At 43.7% G+C, this 20,357-nt stretch overlaps 1 protein-coding gene across 1 annotated transcript; it reads right to left on the bottom strand.

Annotated features, from left to right (window-relative positions):
• Positions 1 to 17,559: 17,559 nt before the first annotated feature.
• On the bottom strand, positions 17,560 to 19,808 carry LOC139415571 (transmembrane protein 200A-like). Its single transcript, XM_071163682.1, has one exon. It carries the CDS (start codon positions 19,806 to 19,808, stop codon positions 18,309 to 18,311), a length of 1,500 nt encoding a protein of 499 aa, XP_071019783.1. The 3' UTR covers positions 17,560 to 18,308.
• Positions 19,809 to 20,357: the final 549 nt, after the last annotated feature.

Genomic DNA, 20,357 nt, shown 5'->3' with positions numbered 1-20,357 from the left:
AAAATTTGTTCTTAACTGACTTGCCTAGTTAAATAAAATAAAAAATAATGCAGTCTCCTCTGAACAGTTGATGTTGAGATGGGTTTGTTACTTGAACTCTGTGAAGCATTTATTTGGGCTGCAATTTCTGAGGCTGGTAACTCTAATGAACTTATCCTCTGCAGCAGAGGGTGGCTATTACTTTGAAGAATCTCAAATATGAAATATGTTTTTATTTATTTACTTTTTTGGTTACTACATGATTCCATATGTGTTATTTCAAAGTTTTGAAGTCTTCACTATTATTCAACAATGTAGAAAATAGTAAAAATAAAGAAAAACCCTTGAATGAGTAGGTGTGTCCAAAATTTTGACTGGTACTGTACATTTAAATGGATTGTAGAGGCCAATTTATTATATGGTTATTAAAAAGCTTGATTTATTTTCTCAAGCTCTCCTCTATGAATGTGTTGATGACTTAGCTGCAAGTAAATGGGTGAAATTAGTATTTTAGGGCATAAATAAGGAGTTTATTATGCACTATTATGTACTAAATGTTTGTTTATTATTGGAATTAATCACACTAAAAATAGTTTTTGTCCTGAGTGCCAAGGGTCTAGTGGGTGAGATATTCAGGGTCAGGGACATATTTTAAGTTGTTTGAGTAAGTGATTGTGTTTTGATCTCCATTCAATTATTAATAAGAGGGACCTGAGTAATTCAGAGATTTGACATTGAAATATAGTGTATAATAAGCACCACTTACAGGAGGGATAACACTGCTGGCAAAGTGGACAGATTATGGCAATCAGTGACAGCAATGGAACAGTTACCATGAGAGCTGTGTCAGGCCTTTCTCTCTAAATATTCACAAATAGTTTCACAAATATGTCTATCATCACCAGACACTTTAAAATGTACATGTCTTTCTCAGACAATTAAAGGTGACTAAAAAAGCCTTTGCTGTACAACACAGCCATTATTGTTTAGCCTAATCCACCTTGTTTTAGCCACCTTTTCAAACCGCATAAAATGGATGTTAAATAGCAGTGTCTTTGCTTGTACACGAGGGAATGAGGTTAACCAATAGGATCTCTGCAACGCTCCGCATTGACGTGCACAGTAAGGCCGATTTCTTTAATGAGGAAAATGAATGGAATGACAAGAGCTAGGGATGGAGGAGGAGTAGGAGGAGGGGCGTGTAGCTAGAGAGAGATGCTCTGGGTGCCCTTCGGGTGTTCCCTTCATGCAGGAATAATTTAATTGGCTGATTAAGAGGGATTGGCGGAGGGGAGTCAGGGCATGGGTCCCCTGTGGTCAGATGTGTGGGCAGATGATGTACTGGCAGGATGTTGAAGGAAGGAATGGGCCTCAGCTTGAACTCTCCCAGTCTACATGATTCTGTACTCGATAGCCAAACAATGCAGCAGGCCTCAGCAAATGTCATTATATTCATATGATGGGCTGAGGCTGGTATAGGACCACTTTTCACAGGCCCTGTTAACTGTGGCTGTTCTAAAAGTATCCTTTGAAGAATGACTAGGTACAGAATGCAGGCGAAAATTGTTCTGCCAATAGACATGCTCCTTAAAGCTTCTCTTTAATACTGCAAAATGCACACACCTTCCACATTTGTTTAGCCATCCATTTCTCCCCTTTTTCTCTCTCGGATGTGTCTGCATGTCATTAAAAAGTGTGTGGGGCATGAGTAGCTGGCCATGAAGTCTTTCCAGTTGAATGAACAACGAACACTATCTTACTCTAATTTACTCACTGTATAAATCCAAACATACTGTCATGGCCGGCTCCAGAACGAATCAGTTGATTTCTGTAGTTTTTTTAAACGGGACCTCCTGTGTGCTGCAACTCTATACTCAACTAGGCCTATTGCCACGTGTGCTGCCCAAATTTCTGGATTCCCAAGATGTAATTGGCATAGGCCTCTGCACTTGTGATTTGAAACCATCCACAGCTGTTTGTTTTTTTAAGTGGCAAAGTCGAGCTCTCTGCTAAAATATTTTGAATTATTTTATTTAGACAGGAGCAATTATATAATTTTTGCAAAACATCAATTTACAATTTTTTTTTACCCTTATTTTACCAGCCAAGTTGACTGAAGACATTCTAATTTCAGCAACGACCTGGAGAATAGTTACAGGGGAGAGGAAGGGGGGTGAATGAGGCAATGGGAAGCTTTAGGAACCTTAGATATAATGATATTCCAGTTAAACAGGTGAGCATCACACTCATAGTGTTGTCGACAACGTTACCATCCCACCTCACATCACACACTGTGCAAACAGTGGTATGTGACGGGGTTGACTGTGTGCTGCTCAGACCTTACTGAGGGATTGATTCAGCTTCACGGTTTCAGACACAACCTACACGCCCCCTCTTTACCAGCGATCACAATGCCTTCATTTCCCAGAAGGCTAGGAGGGTGCTGCGCTCTACCCTTTAATGGACTGCTCAGAGGATATTCCGGATTAAGATAAATCTCTCATTCTCATACTGACATTGGTGACGGCAGACACACTATGCATTAATTTCCCTCTTACAGACAAACTAGATATATTTTGTACCAAGTTACTATTTCTGTATTCCATACTGTAGAGAATGTAACTTTACTGACATAGGCCCTGACCTTATAACCAAACTTTTGAACCTTTCAAATATCACTTGTCAACTGCCACTGTAAGTGGCAAATGTTACACAAATTAATATTTCAAACTTTTTAGCACTAATACCAAATAATACATTTTATAGGACAAAAGTTTTGTTGCATTCCAAATAAGGCTCACTAACATGTCTATTATTCCATCCAGGTAAATCTCATACATTCTTTGAAACAGAGGAAGGAAAAGGAAATGCCTAAAACATTATCTAACTGTTTCTAATGTAGCCTACTATTTCTACTTTAACTGCGTCTGCATTTTATCCTGATTCAAAAGACCAAGAGAACCAAACTATTACGAAGCCAGACAGGTCCAGAAATAGTACATTGTTTTACACCAACATTACGGACTTGATTTTTTAAGTTGCAGAAAGCATAGACTATGCACAATAAAGCTGTTAATGTTAATGCGAGTGTAGCGAAATGCTTGTGCTTCTAGTTCCGACAATGCAGTAATAACCAACAAGTAATCTAGCTAACAATTCCAAAACTACTACCTTATAGACACAAGTGTAAGGGGATAAAGAATATGTACATAAAGATATATGAATGAGTGATGGTACAGAGCGGCATAGGCAAGATACAGTAGATGGTATTGAGTGCAGTATATACATATGAGATGAGTATGTAAACAAAGTGGCATAGTTTAAAGTGGCTAGTGATACATGTATTACATAAAGATGCAGTAGATGATATAGAGTACAGTATAGACGTATACATATGAGATGAATAATGTAGGGTATGTAAACATTATATTAGGTAGCATTGTTTAAAGTGGCTAGTGATATATTTTACATAATTTCCCATCAATTCCCATTATTAAAGTGGCTGGAGTTGAGTCAGTGTGTTGGCAGCAGCCACTCAATGTTAGTGGTGGCTGTTTAACAGTCTGATGGCCTTGAGATAGAAGCTGTTTTTCAGTCTCTCGGTCCCAGCTTTGATGCACCTGTACTGACCTCGCCTTCTGGATGATAGCGGGGTGAACAGGCAGTGGCTCGGGTGGTTGTTGTCCTTGATGATCTTTATGGCCTTACTGTGACATCGGGTGGTGTAGGTGTCCTGGAAGGCAGGTAGTTTGCCCCCGGTGATGCGTTGTGCAGACCTCACTACCCTCTGGAGAGCCTTACGGTTGTGGGCGGAGCAGTTGCCGTACCAGGCGGTGATACAGCCCGACAGGATGCTCTCGATTGTGCATCTGTAGAAGTTTGTGAGTGCTTTTGGTTCCTGAGGTTGAAGAGGCGCTGCTGCGCCTTCTTCACGATGCTGTCTGTGTGGGTGGACCAATTCAGTTTGTCTGTGATGTGTACGCCGAGGAACTTAAAACTTACTACCCTCTCCACTACTGTTCCATCGATGTGGATAGGGGGGTGTTCCCTCTGCTGTTTCCTGAAGTCCACAATCATCTCCTTAGTTTTGTTGACGTTGAGTGTGAGGTTATTTTCCTGACACCACACTCCGAGGGCCCTCACCTCCTCCCTGTAGGCCGTCTCGTCGTTGTTGGTAATCAAGCATACCACTGTTGTGTCGTCCGCAAACTTGATGATTGAGTTGGAGGCGTGCGTGGCCACGCAGTCGTGGGTGAACAGGGAGTACAGGAGAGGGCTCAGAACGCACCCTTGTGGGGCCCCAGTGTTGAGGATCAGCGAGGTGGAGATGTTGTTGCCTACCCTCACCACCTGGGTGCGGCCCGTCAGGAAGTCCAGTACCCAGTTGAACAGGGCGGGGTCGAGACCCAGGGTCTCGAGCTTGATGACGAGCTTGGAGGGCACTATGGTGTTAAATGCCGAGCTGTAGTCGATGAAAAGCATTCTCACATAGGTATTCCTCTTGTCCAGATGGGTTAGGGCAGTGTGCAGTGTGGTTGAGAGTGCATCGTCTGTGGACCTATTTGGGCGGTAAGCAAATTGGAGTGGGTCTAGGGTGTCAGGTAGGGTGGAGGTGATATGGTCCTTGACTAGTCTCTCAAAGCACTTCATGATGACAGAAGTGAGTGCTACGGGACGGTAGTCGTTTAGCTCAGTTACCTTAGCTTTCTTGGGAACAGGAACAATGGTGGCCCTCTTGAAGCATGTGGGAACAACAGACTGGGATAGGGATTGATTGAATATGTCCGTAAACACACCTGCCAGCTGGTCTGCGCATGCTCTGAGGGCGCGGCTGGGGATGCCGTCTGGGCCTGCAGCCTTGCGAGGGTTGACACGTTTAAATGTTTTCCTCATGTTGGCTGCAGTGAAGGAGAGTCCGCATGTTTAAGTTGCGGGCCGTGTCAGTGGCACTGTATTGTCCTCAAAGCGGGCAAAAAAGTTATTTAGTCTGCCTGGGAGCAAGACATCCTGGTCCGTGACGGGGCTGGTTTTCGTTTTGTAATCCGTGATTGACTGTAGACCCTGCCACATACCTCTTGTGTCTGAGCCGTTGAATTGAGATTCTACTTTGTCTCTATACTGACGCTTAGCTTGTTTGATTGCCTTGCGGAGGGAATAGTTACACTGTTTGTATTCGGTCATGTTTCCGGTCACCTTGCCCTGATTAAAAGCAGTGGTTCGTGCTTTCAGTTTCACGCGAATGCTGCCATCAATCCACGGTTTCTGGTTTGGGAATGTTTTAATCGTTGCTATGGGAACGACATCTTCAACGCACGTTCTAATGAACTCGCTCACCGAATCAGCGTATGTGTCAATGTTGTTGTCTGACGCAATACGAAACATATCCCAGTCCACGTGATGGAAGCAGTCTTGGAGTGTGGAATCAGATTGGTCGGACCAGCGTTGAACAGACCTCAGCGCTGGAGCTTCTTGTTTTAGTTTCTGTCTGTAGGCAGGGATCAACAAAATGGAGGCGTGGTCAGCTTTTCCGAAAGGAGAGCGGGGCAGGGCCTTATATGCGTCACGTAAGTTAGAATAGCAACGATCCAAGGTTTTTCCAGCCCTGGTTGCGCAATCGATATGCTGATACAATTTAGGGAGTCTTGTTTTCAGATTAGCCTTGTTAAAATCCCCAGCTACAATGAATGCAGCCTCCGGATATATGGATTCCAGTTTGCAAAGAGTCAAATAAAGTTTGTTCAGAGCCATCGATGTGTCTGCTTGGGGGGGAATATATACGGCTGTGATTATAATCGAAGAGAATTCCCTTGGTAGATAATGCGGTCGACATTTGATTGTGAGGAATTCTAAATCAGGTGAACAGAAGGACTTCTGTACAGTTCCTGTATGTTGTTGTGGCCACACCACGTCACGTTAACCATGAAGAATATGCCCCCGCCCCTCTTCTTACCAGAAAGATGTTTGTTTCTGTCGGCGCGATGCGTGGAGAAACCAGCTGGCTGCACCGACGCCGATAGCGTCTCTCCAATGAGCCATGTTTCCGTGAAGCAAAGAACGTTACAGTCTCTGATGTCCCTCTGGATTGCTACCCTTGCTCGGATTTCATCAACCTTGTTGTCAAGAGACTGGACATTGGCGAGAAGAATGCTAGGGAGTGGTGGACGATGTGCCCGTCTCCGGAGTCTGACCAGAAGACCGCTTCGTTTCCCCCTTTTACGAAGTCGTTTGTTTGGGTCGCCGGCTGGGATCCATTCCGTTGTCCTGGGTGAAAGGCAGAACACAGGATCCGCTTCGCGAAAGTCATATTCTTGGTCGTACTGATGGTGAGTTGACGCTGCTCTTATGTTCAGTAGTTCTTCTCGACTGTATGTAATGAAACCTAAGATGACCTGGGGTACCAATGTAAGGAATAACACGTAAAAAACAAAAAACTGCATAGGAACACGAAGCGAGGCGGCCATCTCTGTCGGCGCCGGAAGTCATTTGGATTCCCATTAGCTGCCAAGGCAGCAGCTACTCTTCCTGGGGTCCGGCAAAGTTAAGGTAGTTATACAATTTAAAAAACATTACAATACATTCATTACAGAATTCACAACACACTATGTGTGCCCTCAGGCCCATTATTGATTGTCATTGTCACCGTACTCATGCATAACAAGATGAACACATCAGTGGCCACTGACAAAGTAGTCACTCAAGCCTACTTTGTCAGTGGCCACTGACCATTGTATAGTCAAACTGTGCTCTTACAGATCTTTTCTCAATCAATACAGTATTTAAAAGCAGTATGAAATATTACTTTGCCTATAATAATGATCATTCTCTTGGCTCGAACAAGCACACGTTAAGACATTTTTCTGAAACACGATTTGACCTCTGAACTTAGAGGTGCCTTTAGAATGGGGCAGGAGGGTGGGTCAAACTATGTCACTGCAGAAGTGGGCAGAGATTGGTTTAGAATGTAAAGCAGGACCTACCCTAGTTATTGATCTGTTGGGAGAGTTACAGTATCTGTCTGAAGGATTTTATTTCTCCCCTTTTATGCTGTTGCTGCAAGGTCTGGGTTTCCGAGACTATGACCCAACACCATCAGCTCAGTGTGGACAGGACTGGACAGATCTAGCTAGACGTACTCAGGTTTTTATGAAATTAGCCAGCAGTTCAGTTACATAGCTTCACATTCCAGGTCAGGCTTCATCCATGTTACAAAGGTAGATATTGATCATGCACTCGTCGCTTACTCGAGGCGTGCTTGTAACTGCGCGTTCATGTTGAACATGGATAGTCGAACACCAAACTATTCATTGAGACAATGCCGAAACATCAATCCATGGGCGAGTCAGTGCCACATTTACATTTTTGCCAAAATCTAAATGAAAGAAGAAGAAAAAACTGCAAAATGTGCTATTTGAAGTGCCAAATTGATTCTTTGGTGTGCTTATCAATGCACAACTCAATTTTTCCCATACTCCTACCAATACAATTACTTGTATGAAGTGATACAAAAGTTTTAGTGCGTGTGAAGTTTCCAACGCATCCTGTCATTACTAAATGTGTTGTGTGATTTGAATATTGCTATTTTTAACACACAAGAACATTTGATCAATAAAATATTTTGTTACCAGTTATCCCGAGTTGAACTCCAAGTTGACCAAAAACACCTCTATCTAGATCCGTAGTACACCACTCTGGTCACACTGATTTACCAACACGCCTCCTGGATAATGAGGATGGGGAATAATAGGCCATGTGACTAAGTATTTCTGAAACTATCCGGCGCCATTGTCGCAACCCCTATTACCAGCCTGTTCAACCGCTCTTTAATATCGTCTGAGATCTATGGGGGTGCCATAGGGTTCAATTCTCGGGCCGACTCTTTTTTCTGTATATATCAATGATGTTGATCTTGCTGCAGGCGATTCCTTGATCCACCTCTACGCAGACGACACCATTCTGTATACTTCTGGCCCTTCCTTGGACACTGTGCTATCTAACCATCCAAAGAGCTTCAATGCCATACAACACTCCTTCCGTGGCCTCCAACTGCTCTTAAACGCTAGTAAAACCAAATGCATGCTTTTCAACCGTTCGCTGCCTGTACCCGCACGCCCGACTAGCATCACCACCCTGGATGGTTCCGACCTAGAATATGTGGACATCTATAAGTACCTAGGTGTCTGGCTAGACTGGAAACTCTCCTTCCAGACTCATATCAAACATCTCCAATCTAGAGTCGGCTTTCTATTCCGCAAAAAAGCCTCCTTCACTCACGCCGCCAAACTTACCCTAGTAAAACTGACTATCCTACCGATCCTCGACTTCGGCGATGTCATCTACAAAATGGCTTCCAATACTCTACTCAGCAAACTGGATGCAGTTTATCACAGTGCCATCCACTTTGTTACTAAAGCACCTTATACCACCCACCACTGCGACCTGTATGCTCTAGTCGGCTGGCCCTCGCTACATATTCGTCGCCAGACCCACTGGCTCCAGGTTATCTACAAGTCCATGCTAGGTAAAGCTCCGCCTTATCTCAGTTCACTGGTCACGATGGCAACACCCACCCGTAGCATGCGCTCCAGCAGGTGTATCTCACTGATCATCCCTAAAGCCAACACCTCATTTGGCCGCCTTTCCTTCCAGTTCTCTGCTGCCTGTGACTGGAACGAATTGCAAAAATCGTTGAAGTTGGAGACTTTCATCTCCCTCACGAACTTCAAACATCTGCTATCTGAGCAGCTAACCGATCGCTGCAGCTGTACATAGTCCATTGGTAAATAGCCCACCCAATTTACCTACCTCATCCCCATACTGTTTATATTTATATACTTTTCTGCTCTTTTGCACACCAGTATCTCTACCTGCACATGACCATCTGATCATTTATCACTCCAGTGTTAATCTGCAAAATTGTAATTATCCGCCTACCTCCTCATGCCTTTTGCACACAATGTATATAGACTCTTTTTCTTTCCACTGTGTTATTGACTTGTTTATTGTTTACTCCATGTGTAACTCTGTGTTGTTGTCTGTTCACACTGCTATGCTTTATCTTGGCCAGGTCGCAGTTGTAAATGAGAACTTGTTCTCAACTAGCCTACCTGGTTAAATAAAGGTGAAATAAATAAAAAATTAAAATAAGTAGAGACATCACTAATAAGAGCGGGATGCCTCTGTGTGACTTTGGATGCAGCATAATGGTAATTATGGTAATTATGCTGCATAATTTCCAATAGCAGGTCATGAAAGGCAATAACAAGGTGCTGAAGGTCCCGGGAAGCTCAGCCAATTAGTAAGCACAGCCTTAGCTTCTAAATAGTTTGGGCAAGAAACGGTTTATAACGAAATTTGACATTTAATGTATAACTGAACAGAGGTGACATCCTCATTGCAAGACAGTGTCTTACTGTATAAATGAAAGTACAACAAATGTTATTTTACGAAATCTCATGTTTTGACCCATGAGTCTATGCAGTTCTCCTCTGTCAAATGTAGCATCTGCCTAGCTGCAGTCGGGGTCAAATACTGAGGGTGCCTTTGTTGCCATGGAATTAAGAGGGGGTTCTGGACCCCTACCTAAACTATGATGGAGATTGATGCCCCTAATGAGGTAGAATAGCAGCTAGAATAGCATCCTGAAGGCCCAGGTCTAACCCAAAGCTCCCATTCCCCTGGTGAGTGAGTGAGGTCTAAACCCCAAGGCTCTTAACAATTAACCCAGAGTACCCAAAGAGCACCAGTGGGAGGATCTAGCAATGAGGCAGAAGAAACAAAGAGATTTATTCAATTAGAATTTAAAAGTAGTTTTTTTCTATTGATGTAAAATGTATGATAAAAATACATTTTTGGGTTTGTTGATTGAAATGGTGGCTGTTTTATGGGCTCCTGACCAATTGGGCTATTTTGTGTATTTGGGAAATGATCTTAATATGATGTTTCCACCATTGTTTCCTATGAGTGAAAAAGCTTTTGGATATCAGAACAGCTATCACTAACCTCCATTTGGATGAGGACTTTTACTTCAATGAGTCGGAGGCAAAAGACATATTGATTATCCTGGACCAGGCGCAAGTCCCCGACACTCGAAGAAGGAGGAGACAGCGCTATATAGTGGAGACTATGTCGGAGAGTGGATAAATCAATTTTACCTTCCATTCTATTGGCGAACGTGCAATCACTGGAGAAAAAGCTGGATGAAGGACTGTAAAATCATATGTTTTTCCAAGGCGTGGTTGAACAAGGACATGGTAAATACACAGCTCAAAAAAATAAAAGGAACACTAAAGTAACACATCCTAGATCTGAATGAATGAAATATTCTTATTAAATACTTTTTTCTTTACATAGTTGAATATGCTGACAACAAAATCACACAAAAATGATCAATGGAAATCAAATTTATCAACCCATGGATGTCTGGATTTGGAGTCACACTCAAAATTAAAGTGAAAAACCACACTACAGGCTGATCCAACTTTGATGTAATGTCCTTAAAACAAGTCAAAATGAGGCTCAGTAGTGTGTGTGGCCTCCACGTGCCTGTATGACCTCCCTACAACGCCTGGGCATGCTCCTGATGAGGTGGCGGATGGGATCTCCTCCCAGACCTGGACTAAAGCATCCGCCAACCCCTGGACAGTGGTGCAACGTGGCGTTGGTGGATGGAGCGAGACATGATGTCCCAGATGTGCTCAATTGGATTCAGGTCTGGGGAACAGGCAGGCCAGTCCATAGCATCAATGCCTTCCTCTTGCAGGAACTGCTGACACACTCCAGCCACATGAGGTCTAGCATTGTCTTGCATTAGGAGGAACCCAGGGCCAACCGCACTAGCATATGGTCTCACAAGGGGTCTGAGGATCTCATCTCGGTACCTAATGGCAGTCAGGCTACCTCTGGCGAGCACATGGAGGGTTGTGCAGCCCCCCAAAGAAATGCCACGCCACACCATGACTGACCCACCGCCAAACCGGTCATGCTGGAGGATGTTGCAGGCAGCAGAACACTCTCCACGGCGTCTCCAGACTGTCACGTCTGTCACATGTGCTCAGTGTGAACCTGCTTTCATCTGTGAAGAGCACAGGGCGCCAGTGGTGAATTTGCCAATCTTGGTGTTCTCTGGCAAATGTCAAACGTCCTGCACGGTGTTGGGCTGTAAGCACAACCCCCACCTGTGGACGTCGGGCCCTCATACCACCCTTATGCAGTCTGTTTCTGACCGTTTGAGCAGACACATGCACATTTGTGGCCTGCTGGAGGTCATTTTGCAGGGCTCTGGCAGTGCTCCTCCTGCTCCTCCTTGCACAAAGGCAGAGGTAGCGGTCCTGCTGCTGGGTTGTTGCCCTCCTACGGCCTCCTCCTTTCTTGATGTACTGGCCTGTCTCCTGGTAGCGCCTCCATGCTCTGGACACTACGCTGACAGACACAGCAAACCTTCTTGCCACAGCTCACATTGATGTGCCATCCTGGATGAGCTGCACTACCTGAGCCACTTGTGTGGGTTGTAGACTCCGTCTCATGCTACCACAAGAGTGAAAGCACCGCCAGCATTCAAAGTGACCAAAACATCAGCCAGGAAGCATAGGAACTGAGAAGTGGTCTGTGGTCACCACCTGCAGAACCACTCCTTTATTGGTCTTGCTAATTGCCTATAATTTCCACCTGTTGCCTATACCATTTGCACAACAGCATGTGAAATGTATTGTCAATCAGTGTTGCTTCCCAAGTGGACAGTTTGATTTCACAGAAGTGTGATTGACTTGGAGTTACATTGTGTTGTTTAAGTGTTCCCTTAATTTTTTGGAGCAGTGTATAAATCTAGCTGGTTTTTCTATACATCGACAGGACAGAACAGCTGCGACGGGAAGCTCAGAGGGTGTGTGTGTTTCTTTGTTAGCAACAGCTGGTGCGTGATGTCTAATATTGAGGAAGTCTCAAGGTTCTGCTCTCTTGAGTTAGATTACCTCATGATAAGCTGTAGACCACACAATTTACTAAGAGAGTTTATCTATATTTTTCATAGCTGTCTATTTACCACCACAAACCGATGCTGGCACTATGACTGCACTCAACGAGCTGTAAGGGCCATAAGCAACAAGAAAATGCTCACCCAGAGGTGGTGCTCCTAGTGGCCGATGACTTTAATGCAGGAAAACTGAAATCAGTTTAACCTCATTTCTACCAGCATGTCACCTGTGTAACTAAAGGTGGAAAAAATCTAGATCACCTTTACTCCAAACACAGATGCATACAAAGCTCTCCCTCACCCCCCATTTGGCAATTCTGACCACAACTCTATCCTCCTGATTCCTGCTTACAAGCCAAAACTCAAACAGGAAGTAAGAGTGATAATCTCAATATGGAAGTGGTCCGATGAAATGGATGCTAAGCTACAAGGCTGTTTCACTAGCACAGACTGGAATATGTTTCGGGATTCATCCAATGACATTGAGTTTACCACATCAATCACCGACTTCATTAATAAGTGCATCAACAATGTTGTCCCCACAGTGACTGTACGTACAGGTGAAGTCGGAAGTTTACATACACTGAGGTTGGAGTCATTGTTTTGTTTTTGTTGTTTTTCAGACAATTCCTTGTTAACACACTAGTGTTTAGGCAAGTCGTTTAGGACATCTACTTTGTGCATGACACAAGTACATTTTCCAACAATTATCTACAGACAGATTATTTCACTTACAATTCACTGTATCACAATTCCAGTGGGTCAGAAGTTTACATTCACGAAGTTGACTGTGCCTTTAAACAGCTTGGAAAATTCACGAAAATTATGTCATGGCTTTAGAAGCTTTTGATAGGCTAATTGACATAATTTGAGTCAATTGGAGGTGTACCTGTGGATGTATTTCAAGGCCTACCTTCAAACTCAGTGCTTCTTTGCTTGACGTTATGGGAACATCAAAAGAAATCAGCCAAGACCTCAGAAATAAAATTGTAGACCTCCACAAGTCTGGTTCATCCTTAGGAGCAATTTCCAAATGCCTGAAGGTATACAAAAGTATCTATATCCACAGTAAAACGAGTCCTATATCGACATAATCTGAAAGGCCGCTCAGCATGGAAGAAGCCACTACTCCAAAATCGCCATAAAAAAGCCAGACTACGGTTTGCAACTGCACATGGGGACGAAGATCGTACTTTTTGGAGAAATGTCCTCTGGTCTGATGAAACAAAAATAGAACTGTTTGGCCATAATGACCATCGTTATGTTTGGAGGAAAAAGGGGGACGCTTGCAAGTCGAAGAACACCATCCCAACCGTGAAGCACGAGGGTGGCAGCATCATGTTGTGGGGGTGCTTTGCTGCAGGAGGGACAAGTGCACTACTCAAAATAGGTGGCATCATGAGGGAGAAGAATTATGTGGATATATTGAAGCAACATCTCAAGACATCAGTCAGGAAGTTAAAGCTTGGTCGCAAATGGGTCTTCCAAATGGACAATGACCCCAAGCATACTTCCAAAGTTGTGGCAAAATGGCTTAAGGACAACAAAGTCAAGGTATTGGAGTGGCCATCACAAAGCCCTGACCTCAATCCCATAGAAAATGTGTGTGCAGAACTGAAAAAGCGTGTGGAAGCAAGGAGGCCTACAAACCTGACTCAGTTACACTAGCTCTGTCAGGAGGAATGGGCCAAAATTCACTCAACTTATTATGGGAAGCTTTTGGAAGGCTACCCAAAATGTTTGATCCAAGTTAAACAATTTAAAGGCAATGCTACCAAATACTAATTGAATGTATGTAAACTTCTGACCCACTGGGAATGTGATGAAAGTAACAAAAGCTGAAATAAATCATTCTCTCTATTATTATTCTGACATTTCACATTTCTTAAAATAAAGTGGTGATCTTAACTGACCTAAGACATGGAAATATTACTCGGATTAAATGTCAGGAATTGTGAGAAACTGAGTTTAAACGTATTTGGCTATTTGTATGTAAACTTCTGACTTCAACTGTACGTGGAATATCTGCATTGACCCTTCTTGCACTAATTTATTTTGACTCATCCTATACTCTGCTCTTACTATTTATTGTATATCCTGTTGCCTAGTCACTTTATCCCTACCTACAGTGCATTCAGAAAGGATTCAGTATTTGACTTTTTCCACATTTTGTTACGTTACAGCTTTTTCCTCAAATTGAACACAGTGGCCTCCATCATTCTTAAATGGAAGAAATTTAGAACCACCTAGTGAAACGAATCTCCTCTTCGTCTGAGGAAGAGTAAGAAGGATCGGACCAATATGCAGCGTGGTAAGTGTTTGTCATATTTTAATTGAAAAACTGAACACTACACAAAATAACAACGAAGAGAAAACTTAACACTTCTGCCAGGTGAACACACTAAACACAACCAAAATGGGGAAAACAGGCTACCTAAGTATGATTTTCAATCAGACAACGAACGACACCTGCCTCTGATTGAGAACCATACTAGGCCAAACACATAGAAATATAACAACATAGAAAAAATAACATAGACTACCCACCCCAACTCATGCCCTGACCAACCTAACACTAAGACATAAAAAAGGAACTAAGGTCAGAACGTGACACCTAGACTGTTCTAGAGCTGTCCGCCCGGCTAAGCTAAGCAATCGGGGGAGAAGGGCGTTGGTCAGGGAGGTGACCAAGAACCCAATGATCACTCTGACAGAGCTCCAGGGTTCCTCTGTGGAGATGGGAGAACCTTCTAGATGGACAATCATCTCTGCAGCACTCCAGCAATCAGGCCTTTGTGGTAGAGTGGCAGGATGGAAGCCACTCTTCAGTAAAAGGCATGACAGCCCGCTTGGAGTTTGCCAAAAGGCACCTAAAGGACTCTCAGACCCCTAAAGGACTCTCAGACCATGAGAAACAAGATTCTCTGGTGTGATGAAACCAAGATTGAACTCTATGGCCTGAATGCCAAGTGTCACGTCTTGGGGAAACCAGGCACCGCTCATCACCTGGCCAATACCATCCCTACGGGGAAGCATGGTGGTGGCAGCATCATGCTGTGGGGATGTTTTTCAGCGGCAGGGTCTGGGAGACTAGTCAGGATCAAGGGAAGGATGAACGGAGCAAAGTACAGAGAGATCCTTGAGGAAAATCTATTCCAGAGTGCTCAGGACCTCAGTCTGGGGCGAAGGTTCACCTTCCAACAGGAGAACGACCCTAACCACACAGCCAAGACAACACAGGAGAGGCTTCGGGGCAAGTCACTGAATGTCCTTCAGTGGCCCAGCCGGAGGCCAGACTTGAACCCGATCGAACATCTCTGTAGAGACCTGAAAATAGCTGTGCAGCGACACTCCCCATCCAACCTGACAGATATTCTCAGGGTCTGCAGAGAAGAATGGGAGAAACTCCCCAAATACAGGTTTGCCAAGATTGTAGATTAATTCCCAAGAAGACTCGAGGCTGTAATCGCCGACAAAGGTGCATCAACAAAGTACTGAATAAAGGGTCTGAATACTTATGTAAATGTGATATTTCAGTTTTATATAGTCAAGTTATCATTACTCGAGAGCATCTGGTTGCATCACCGCCTGGTATGGTAACTGCAAGGCACTACAGAGGGTTGTGCGCACGGCCCAGTACATCACTGTGGCCAAGCTTCCTGCCATCCAGGAGCTCTATACCAGGCGGTGTCAGAGGAAGGCCCTAAAAATTGTCAAAGACTCCAGCCACCCTAGTCATAGACTTCTCTCTGCTACTGCACGGCAGTGGTACTGGAGCATCACGTCTAGGTTCAAGAGGCTTCTAAGCAGCTTCTACCCCCAAGCCATAAGACTACTGAACATCCAATCAAATGGCTACACAGACTATTTGCATTCCCACCCCTCCCCCTTTCACTGCTGCAACTATGTTATTATCTATGCATAAGTCACTTTAATAACTCTACCTACATGTATATATATATATTACCTCAATTACCTTGACTAACCGGTGCACACGCACATTGACTCTGTACCAGTACCCCCTGTATATAGCCTCGCTATTATTATTTTACTGCTGCTCTTTAATTATTTGTTACTTTTATTTCTTTCTTTTTTTTCTTAAAACTGCATTGTTGGTTAAGGGCTTGTAAGTAAGCATTTCACTGTAAGGTCTACACCTATTGTATTTGCGCATGTGACAAATAAAGTGTGATTTGATTTGTTCCTTGTGTTATTATTTTTCTATTTATTCGTTATTATTTTTACGACAATAAAAAAAGACAGCATTGTTGGGAAGCTGTTGTTTTTGATGAATGTGACAAATACATTTTTATTTGTTTTGTTGTTTAAGCCGCAATGTTTTGGGCTTTTATACTAACTCCAAAGATGGCCTCAGTCAAACTTTGTCTTCCTTGTCAAATCCCAAACTATCTTCAACTTTATCTGTCATTTTTTTTCTGTTTAGGATGAGGATCCGAGCCAGCGCTGTGTGGACTGTAGCCTATATACTGTAGGCAAGGAACTTCTATAAAAATAGACTAAATCAAAACAAAAGCTACTCTTTATTACTTTGCAAGTATTAATATTTACTACTTAAGAATATCAGAGGATTTATTAGTCAGTGCTTCATCCATATGATACTACCTTATTGTTTGTAAGTGGTTTGTGGGAAGATGAAACTTTATGATTAACCTAATCAGGCTCAGAGAGCAATAACGGACCAAATCGGCAAGCAGAGGCTCTATTGTTGAAGACTATGAGAGACTAATTGGACTTGTTTAAAGAAAAAAAAAGGACTACCTTTTATAGAAACACGAAAAGGGCAGTAAGCTGAACAAAATAAATTATCATAAAAGAAAGAACATGATCTAAGGAAATCCAATGTCTTTCCAAATGCAGTGAGATAAAGAATATATTTTTGTATATTTATTTGATTAGGATCACTAGTATCTGACGCCAATGGTGACAGCTAGTCTTAATTCATTTCAGCGAATAGAGAACATAAAAAATATTTATCAGGTCCTGACCATTCATATAGCACAGTTTCTGCTGTTCATGTTGACAATATGCAATCCTTGTTTAAATATCATGCTTCCTGGAAGTCACATATGTCTTGGTTGATTCCCCCTCCAGATGGAACCCTCTTATGAGTCTCCTCTCTATTCTGGCAGCTCCCAGCTTGGTACTCCCAGAGCTCCTATTGTTCAATATGGGAATGCTATTCACTTTCTTGATAAAGAGAGAATAGTTTCCCTTCTCAACAGACTCAAAGTTTGTGGGTTGAGAAGGAATATTGACCTTGAGAATTCAATGGACGAAATGAACATCAGAATTACAGACGGGAACTGAGTTACTCTGTACTGTTCGACACAGACTTTGAGCAATTATGTTTGTGTTTAAAATGCATGTACTAAGGCCAGGTGACATACCTTTTTGTGAATACATAGCGGATTTTCATGAGGCTGGCGAGAAAAGGTATAGGCTATCATAAAAGACAAATGTTACTCACTGAAAAGCTTCATTTTATTCTGAGAAATGGGTAAACTGTACATTTACAGGTTAACTCGTTTCTTTAAAAAAAATAGCAGGTTTTGTAGAGAACATTACATTATTAAAAGCTCCATAGCAAAATATCTAGCCAACTCTGGTACATACACTGACCAGGTTAAATAAACAAAACTGCCTGTTGCAACAATGCAAAGATGAGAAAAACAAACCACATTTTAGTCGTATTGATTTCTGTATTTTCAAGTTCACCTTGAACCTAATTTCAACATTTTGTTCAAATTGATTTGCGCTGCAATAATCTCACCGTGTGTGACACAGCCTCTCTTTCTTTAGACTCATTGCAAACAGACGGACTACCTGAGCGCGTCAAACCAAAACAACATGTAATCACACTTACAATTAACTATTCAGCACTGACAGTGAACAGCTTGAATTGTGATTCGTATTGCAGAATGATTGTGTCAAACAAAGAAACACCATTGTTAGAATTAAGTCCAAGTAGCGGACCATTTAAAGTCTGGTCTCAGATCTGTTTGTGCTGTCTTGCCAACTCCTACAGATGTCGAATCTTAATTTGATCACTCTTTTGTTGCTGATAATTTTTCTACCTAGCAGGAAATGCAAACTTGTAGTATATTCAAGGTTTAAAAAGGCTTCTAAAGTTAGCAATGTCCACTTTAAAATGTCAGACTTGATTTGCCCTGCTGAAAAATGTATCAACCCCTACAAAAAATGCTCATTAATTATAATGCACATTTCCTGGTACTGCAATAATATTTCCTGCTGTAGCTTACTGGCTCAAATTAAGATCCTACATCTGTATGGTCATTTTTGCAAGACAGTACAAACATATGGGACCAGGCTTTGTAAGAGTTTAAAACCTGGTCTCCGAGCTCCCTCGTTTCATAGTGTTGCTCATGAACTGCTCATCATGTTCAAAGCTGAGGTTATTGTGAGACCTGGAGATCATGAGCAGTTTCTCTTTCTTGGTGTAATCCCGTTTGACTGCTACCTGGGGCAGCTGCAGTCTGTCCATAGGATCCTCCTTGTTCTCCAGCTTCATGTAGCCTTTACTGTTGCTGCGGTCCAGTCGGGGCCAGCTGGGATGTTTCCTCTGCTCTGGCTTCACTGTCAGGGTGGTGGGCCTTCGATCCAGGTCCAGAGACTTGGAGTGAGAAGACAGCATGTGGAGGGAGTTGTTGGAGCCAAAGTCCTTCCGGGCCGCCCCAGGGGACAGGTAGCTCCCACTGGCAGAACCTGGGGACAACGAGCTACGAGAGGACACGGTGTGAGACTCTGTGGCCGAATTGCTCCTGAGGAGCATGATACCAGGGGGTTTGTAGGCTTTGGCGATGTCCGCCGGGACAGGCACAGCCAGGGAAAGGGACTGCATAGAGGGGGGTCTGGACCTAACCCTCATGTGCTCCAGGTCCTCTGTAATGTTGTCCATGTCAGGCTCGTCAATCACACAGTTGTTGAGCTTAATGACAGGCAGGGTAAAAGCGCTGATGGAGGATGAGACGATAGACCTGGTCTGGCATCTCTTGGGCAAGTTGCTCTTCTCATGGCGGCTGCCTTCATGCTGCAAGCCAAAGATGGAGCCAGAGCGCTCTCGGCAGAATGAAGGCACGAGTCCATGCCCCCCTTTGGCCTCGTTGAGAAGACCCTCCTCGTCCTCCGTAGAGCTGGTCCTGCATGACACTCTCACGTTGTTCCCCACACTGGGGAACCCTAGCAGGGTGTTAGCAGCTAGTTTGGAGGCACACTGGTTCTCATAGGTCCTGACCTCATGCTCCCCATAGGGGCGAGAGTAGGCCCCGTTCATGTACTTGTGCTCTTTGATCCGCAGGCTGTGGATGTCGATGACGGTGGAGTACATGTCTCTCATGTGGATCACCTTGGTCTCCCGGTCCCTGTTTTCATGCAGGATGGCATTGGCACAGATGAAGATGAAGATACCAATACCCATGGTGAACGGCCCCAGCATCTTCATCTTCTCAGAGTGCAGATGCTGCTCCAAAAACTGGATCAGTTTACCGCCCTGCTCCCGGGTCACCCTGGTGTCATTGGTGGATAGCTTGGTGTTGGCCGCTACAAGGGCATCTGTGTGTGGCCAGTAGCCCAGCACGGCCATGGCAACGCCCACCATCAGGATCAACACACCCAGGATGAGGAAGAACCCAGAGGCAGAGTAGAGGCGGATTTTCCCCCTGACCACCACCACATCGGCCCGTGTTTTACGCTTGGCCTTCCTCTTCTCCTGGATCTCTCCTGGGGCTGGGGACTGGATGGGCAGGTGGTGCTGGGAGCGGGCAGAGTCCTGCCTCTTCAGCGCAGCAAGATGGCCTGTGATCACTCCCCCAGCTGAAATCATCACTACAGCTGTCTATGGCCCTGTAAAGACAAACAAACAGAGAGGGGGAGTGAGAGGCATCTGGTATGTTTACGGGATGTCTGTTCTCTGATTGCTGGCACTGTCTTCCTGGTAATCCCACAGTGAGGAGCAGAGCACCATTGACCTTGGGGTGGCTCCATCAAACTGCTCTCATGCTTGCTTTGGTAATTACGACTGATGACAATTATGTTTTAAAATTTGTTCTAGTCAGGAAACAATTCATTTGGAAATCTGGTGTTAAATCCTCTTTCCTCCTTTCTAAAAACTAAGGTGGGTATTTTTGGAAGCCAAATGATAGAAATGGCTAAATGCATTATGTTTGTGAGCAGAAGACTCCAGAGTTAACTGTAATACAGCACTGCCTTTTCTGTTCCAGCTGTGTGGGTCTCTGTCACTCTGCTCTCACTCACTCACTCACTCACTCACTCCCTCACACACACATACACACACTCAGTCCCATTTACACCATCTAAACTCAACAAAAAAAGAACTGTCACTTTTTCAGGACCCGGTCTTTCAAAGATAATT

This window comes from Oncorhynchus clarkii, chromosome 8 (assembly GCF_045791955.1).
Source record: "Oncorhynchus clarkii lewisi isolate Uvic-CL-2024 chromosome 8, UVic_Ocla_1.0, whole genome shotgun sequence".
Lineage (NCBI taxonomy): Eukaryota > Metazoa > Chordata > Actinopteri > Salmoniformes > Salmonidae > Oncorhynchus > Oncorhynchus clarkii.
The sequence above is the reverse complement of the archived record's forward strand: the minus strand, read 5'-3'. Positions and strand labels throughout refer to the sequence as shown.

What these genes read in the sequence shown, in the direction of transcription:
- LOC139415571 (XM_071163682.1), bottom strand. Translation starts at nt 19,808, where the DNA reads ATGATTTCAGCTGGGGGAGTGATCACAGGCCATCTTGCTGCGCTGAAG.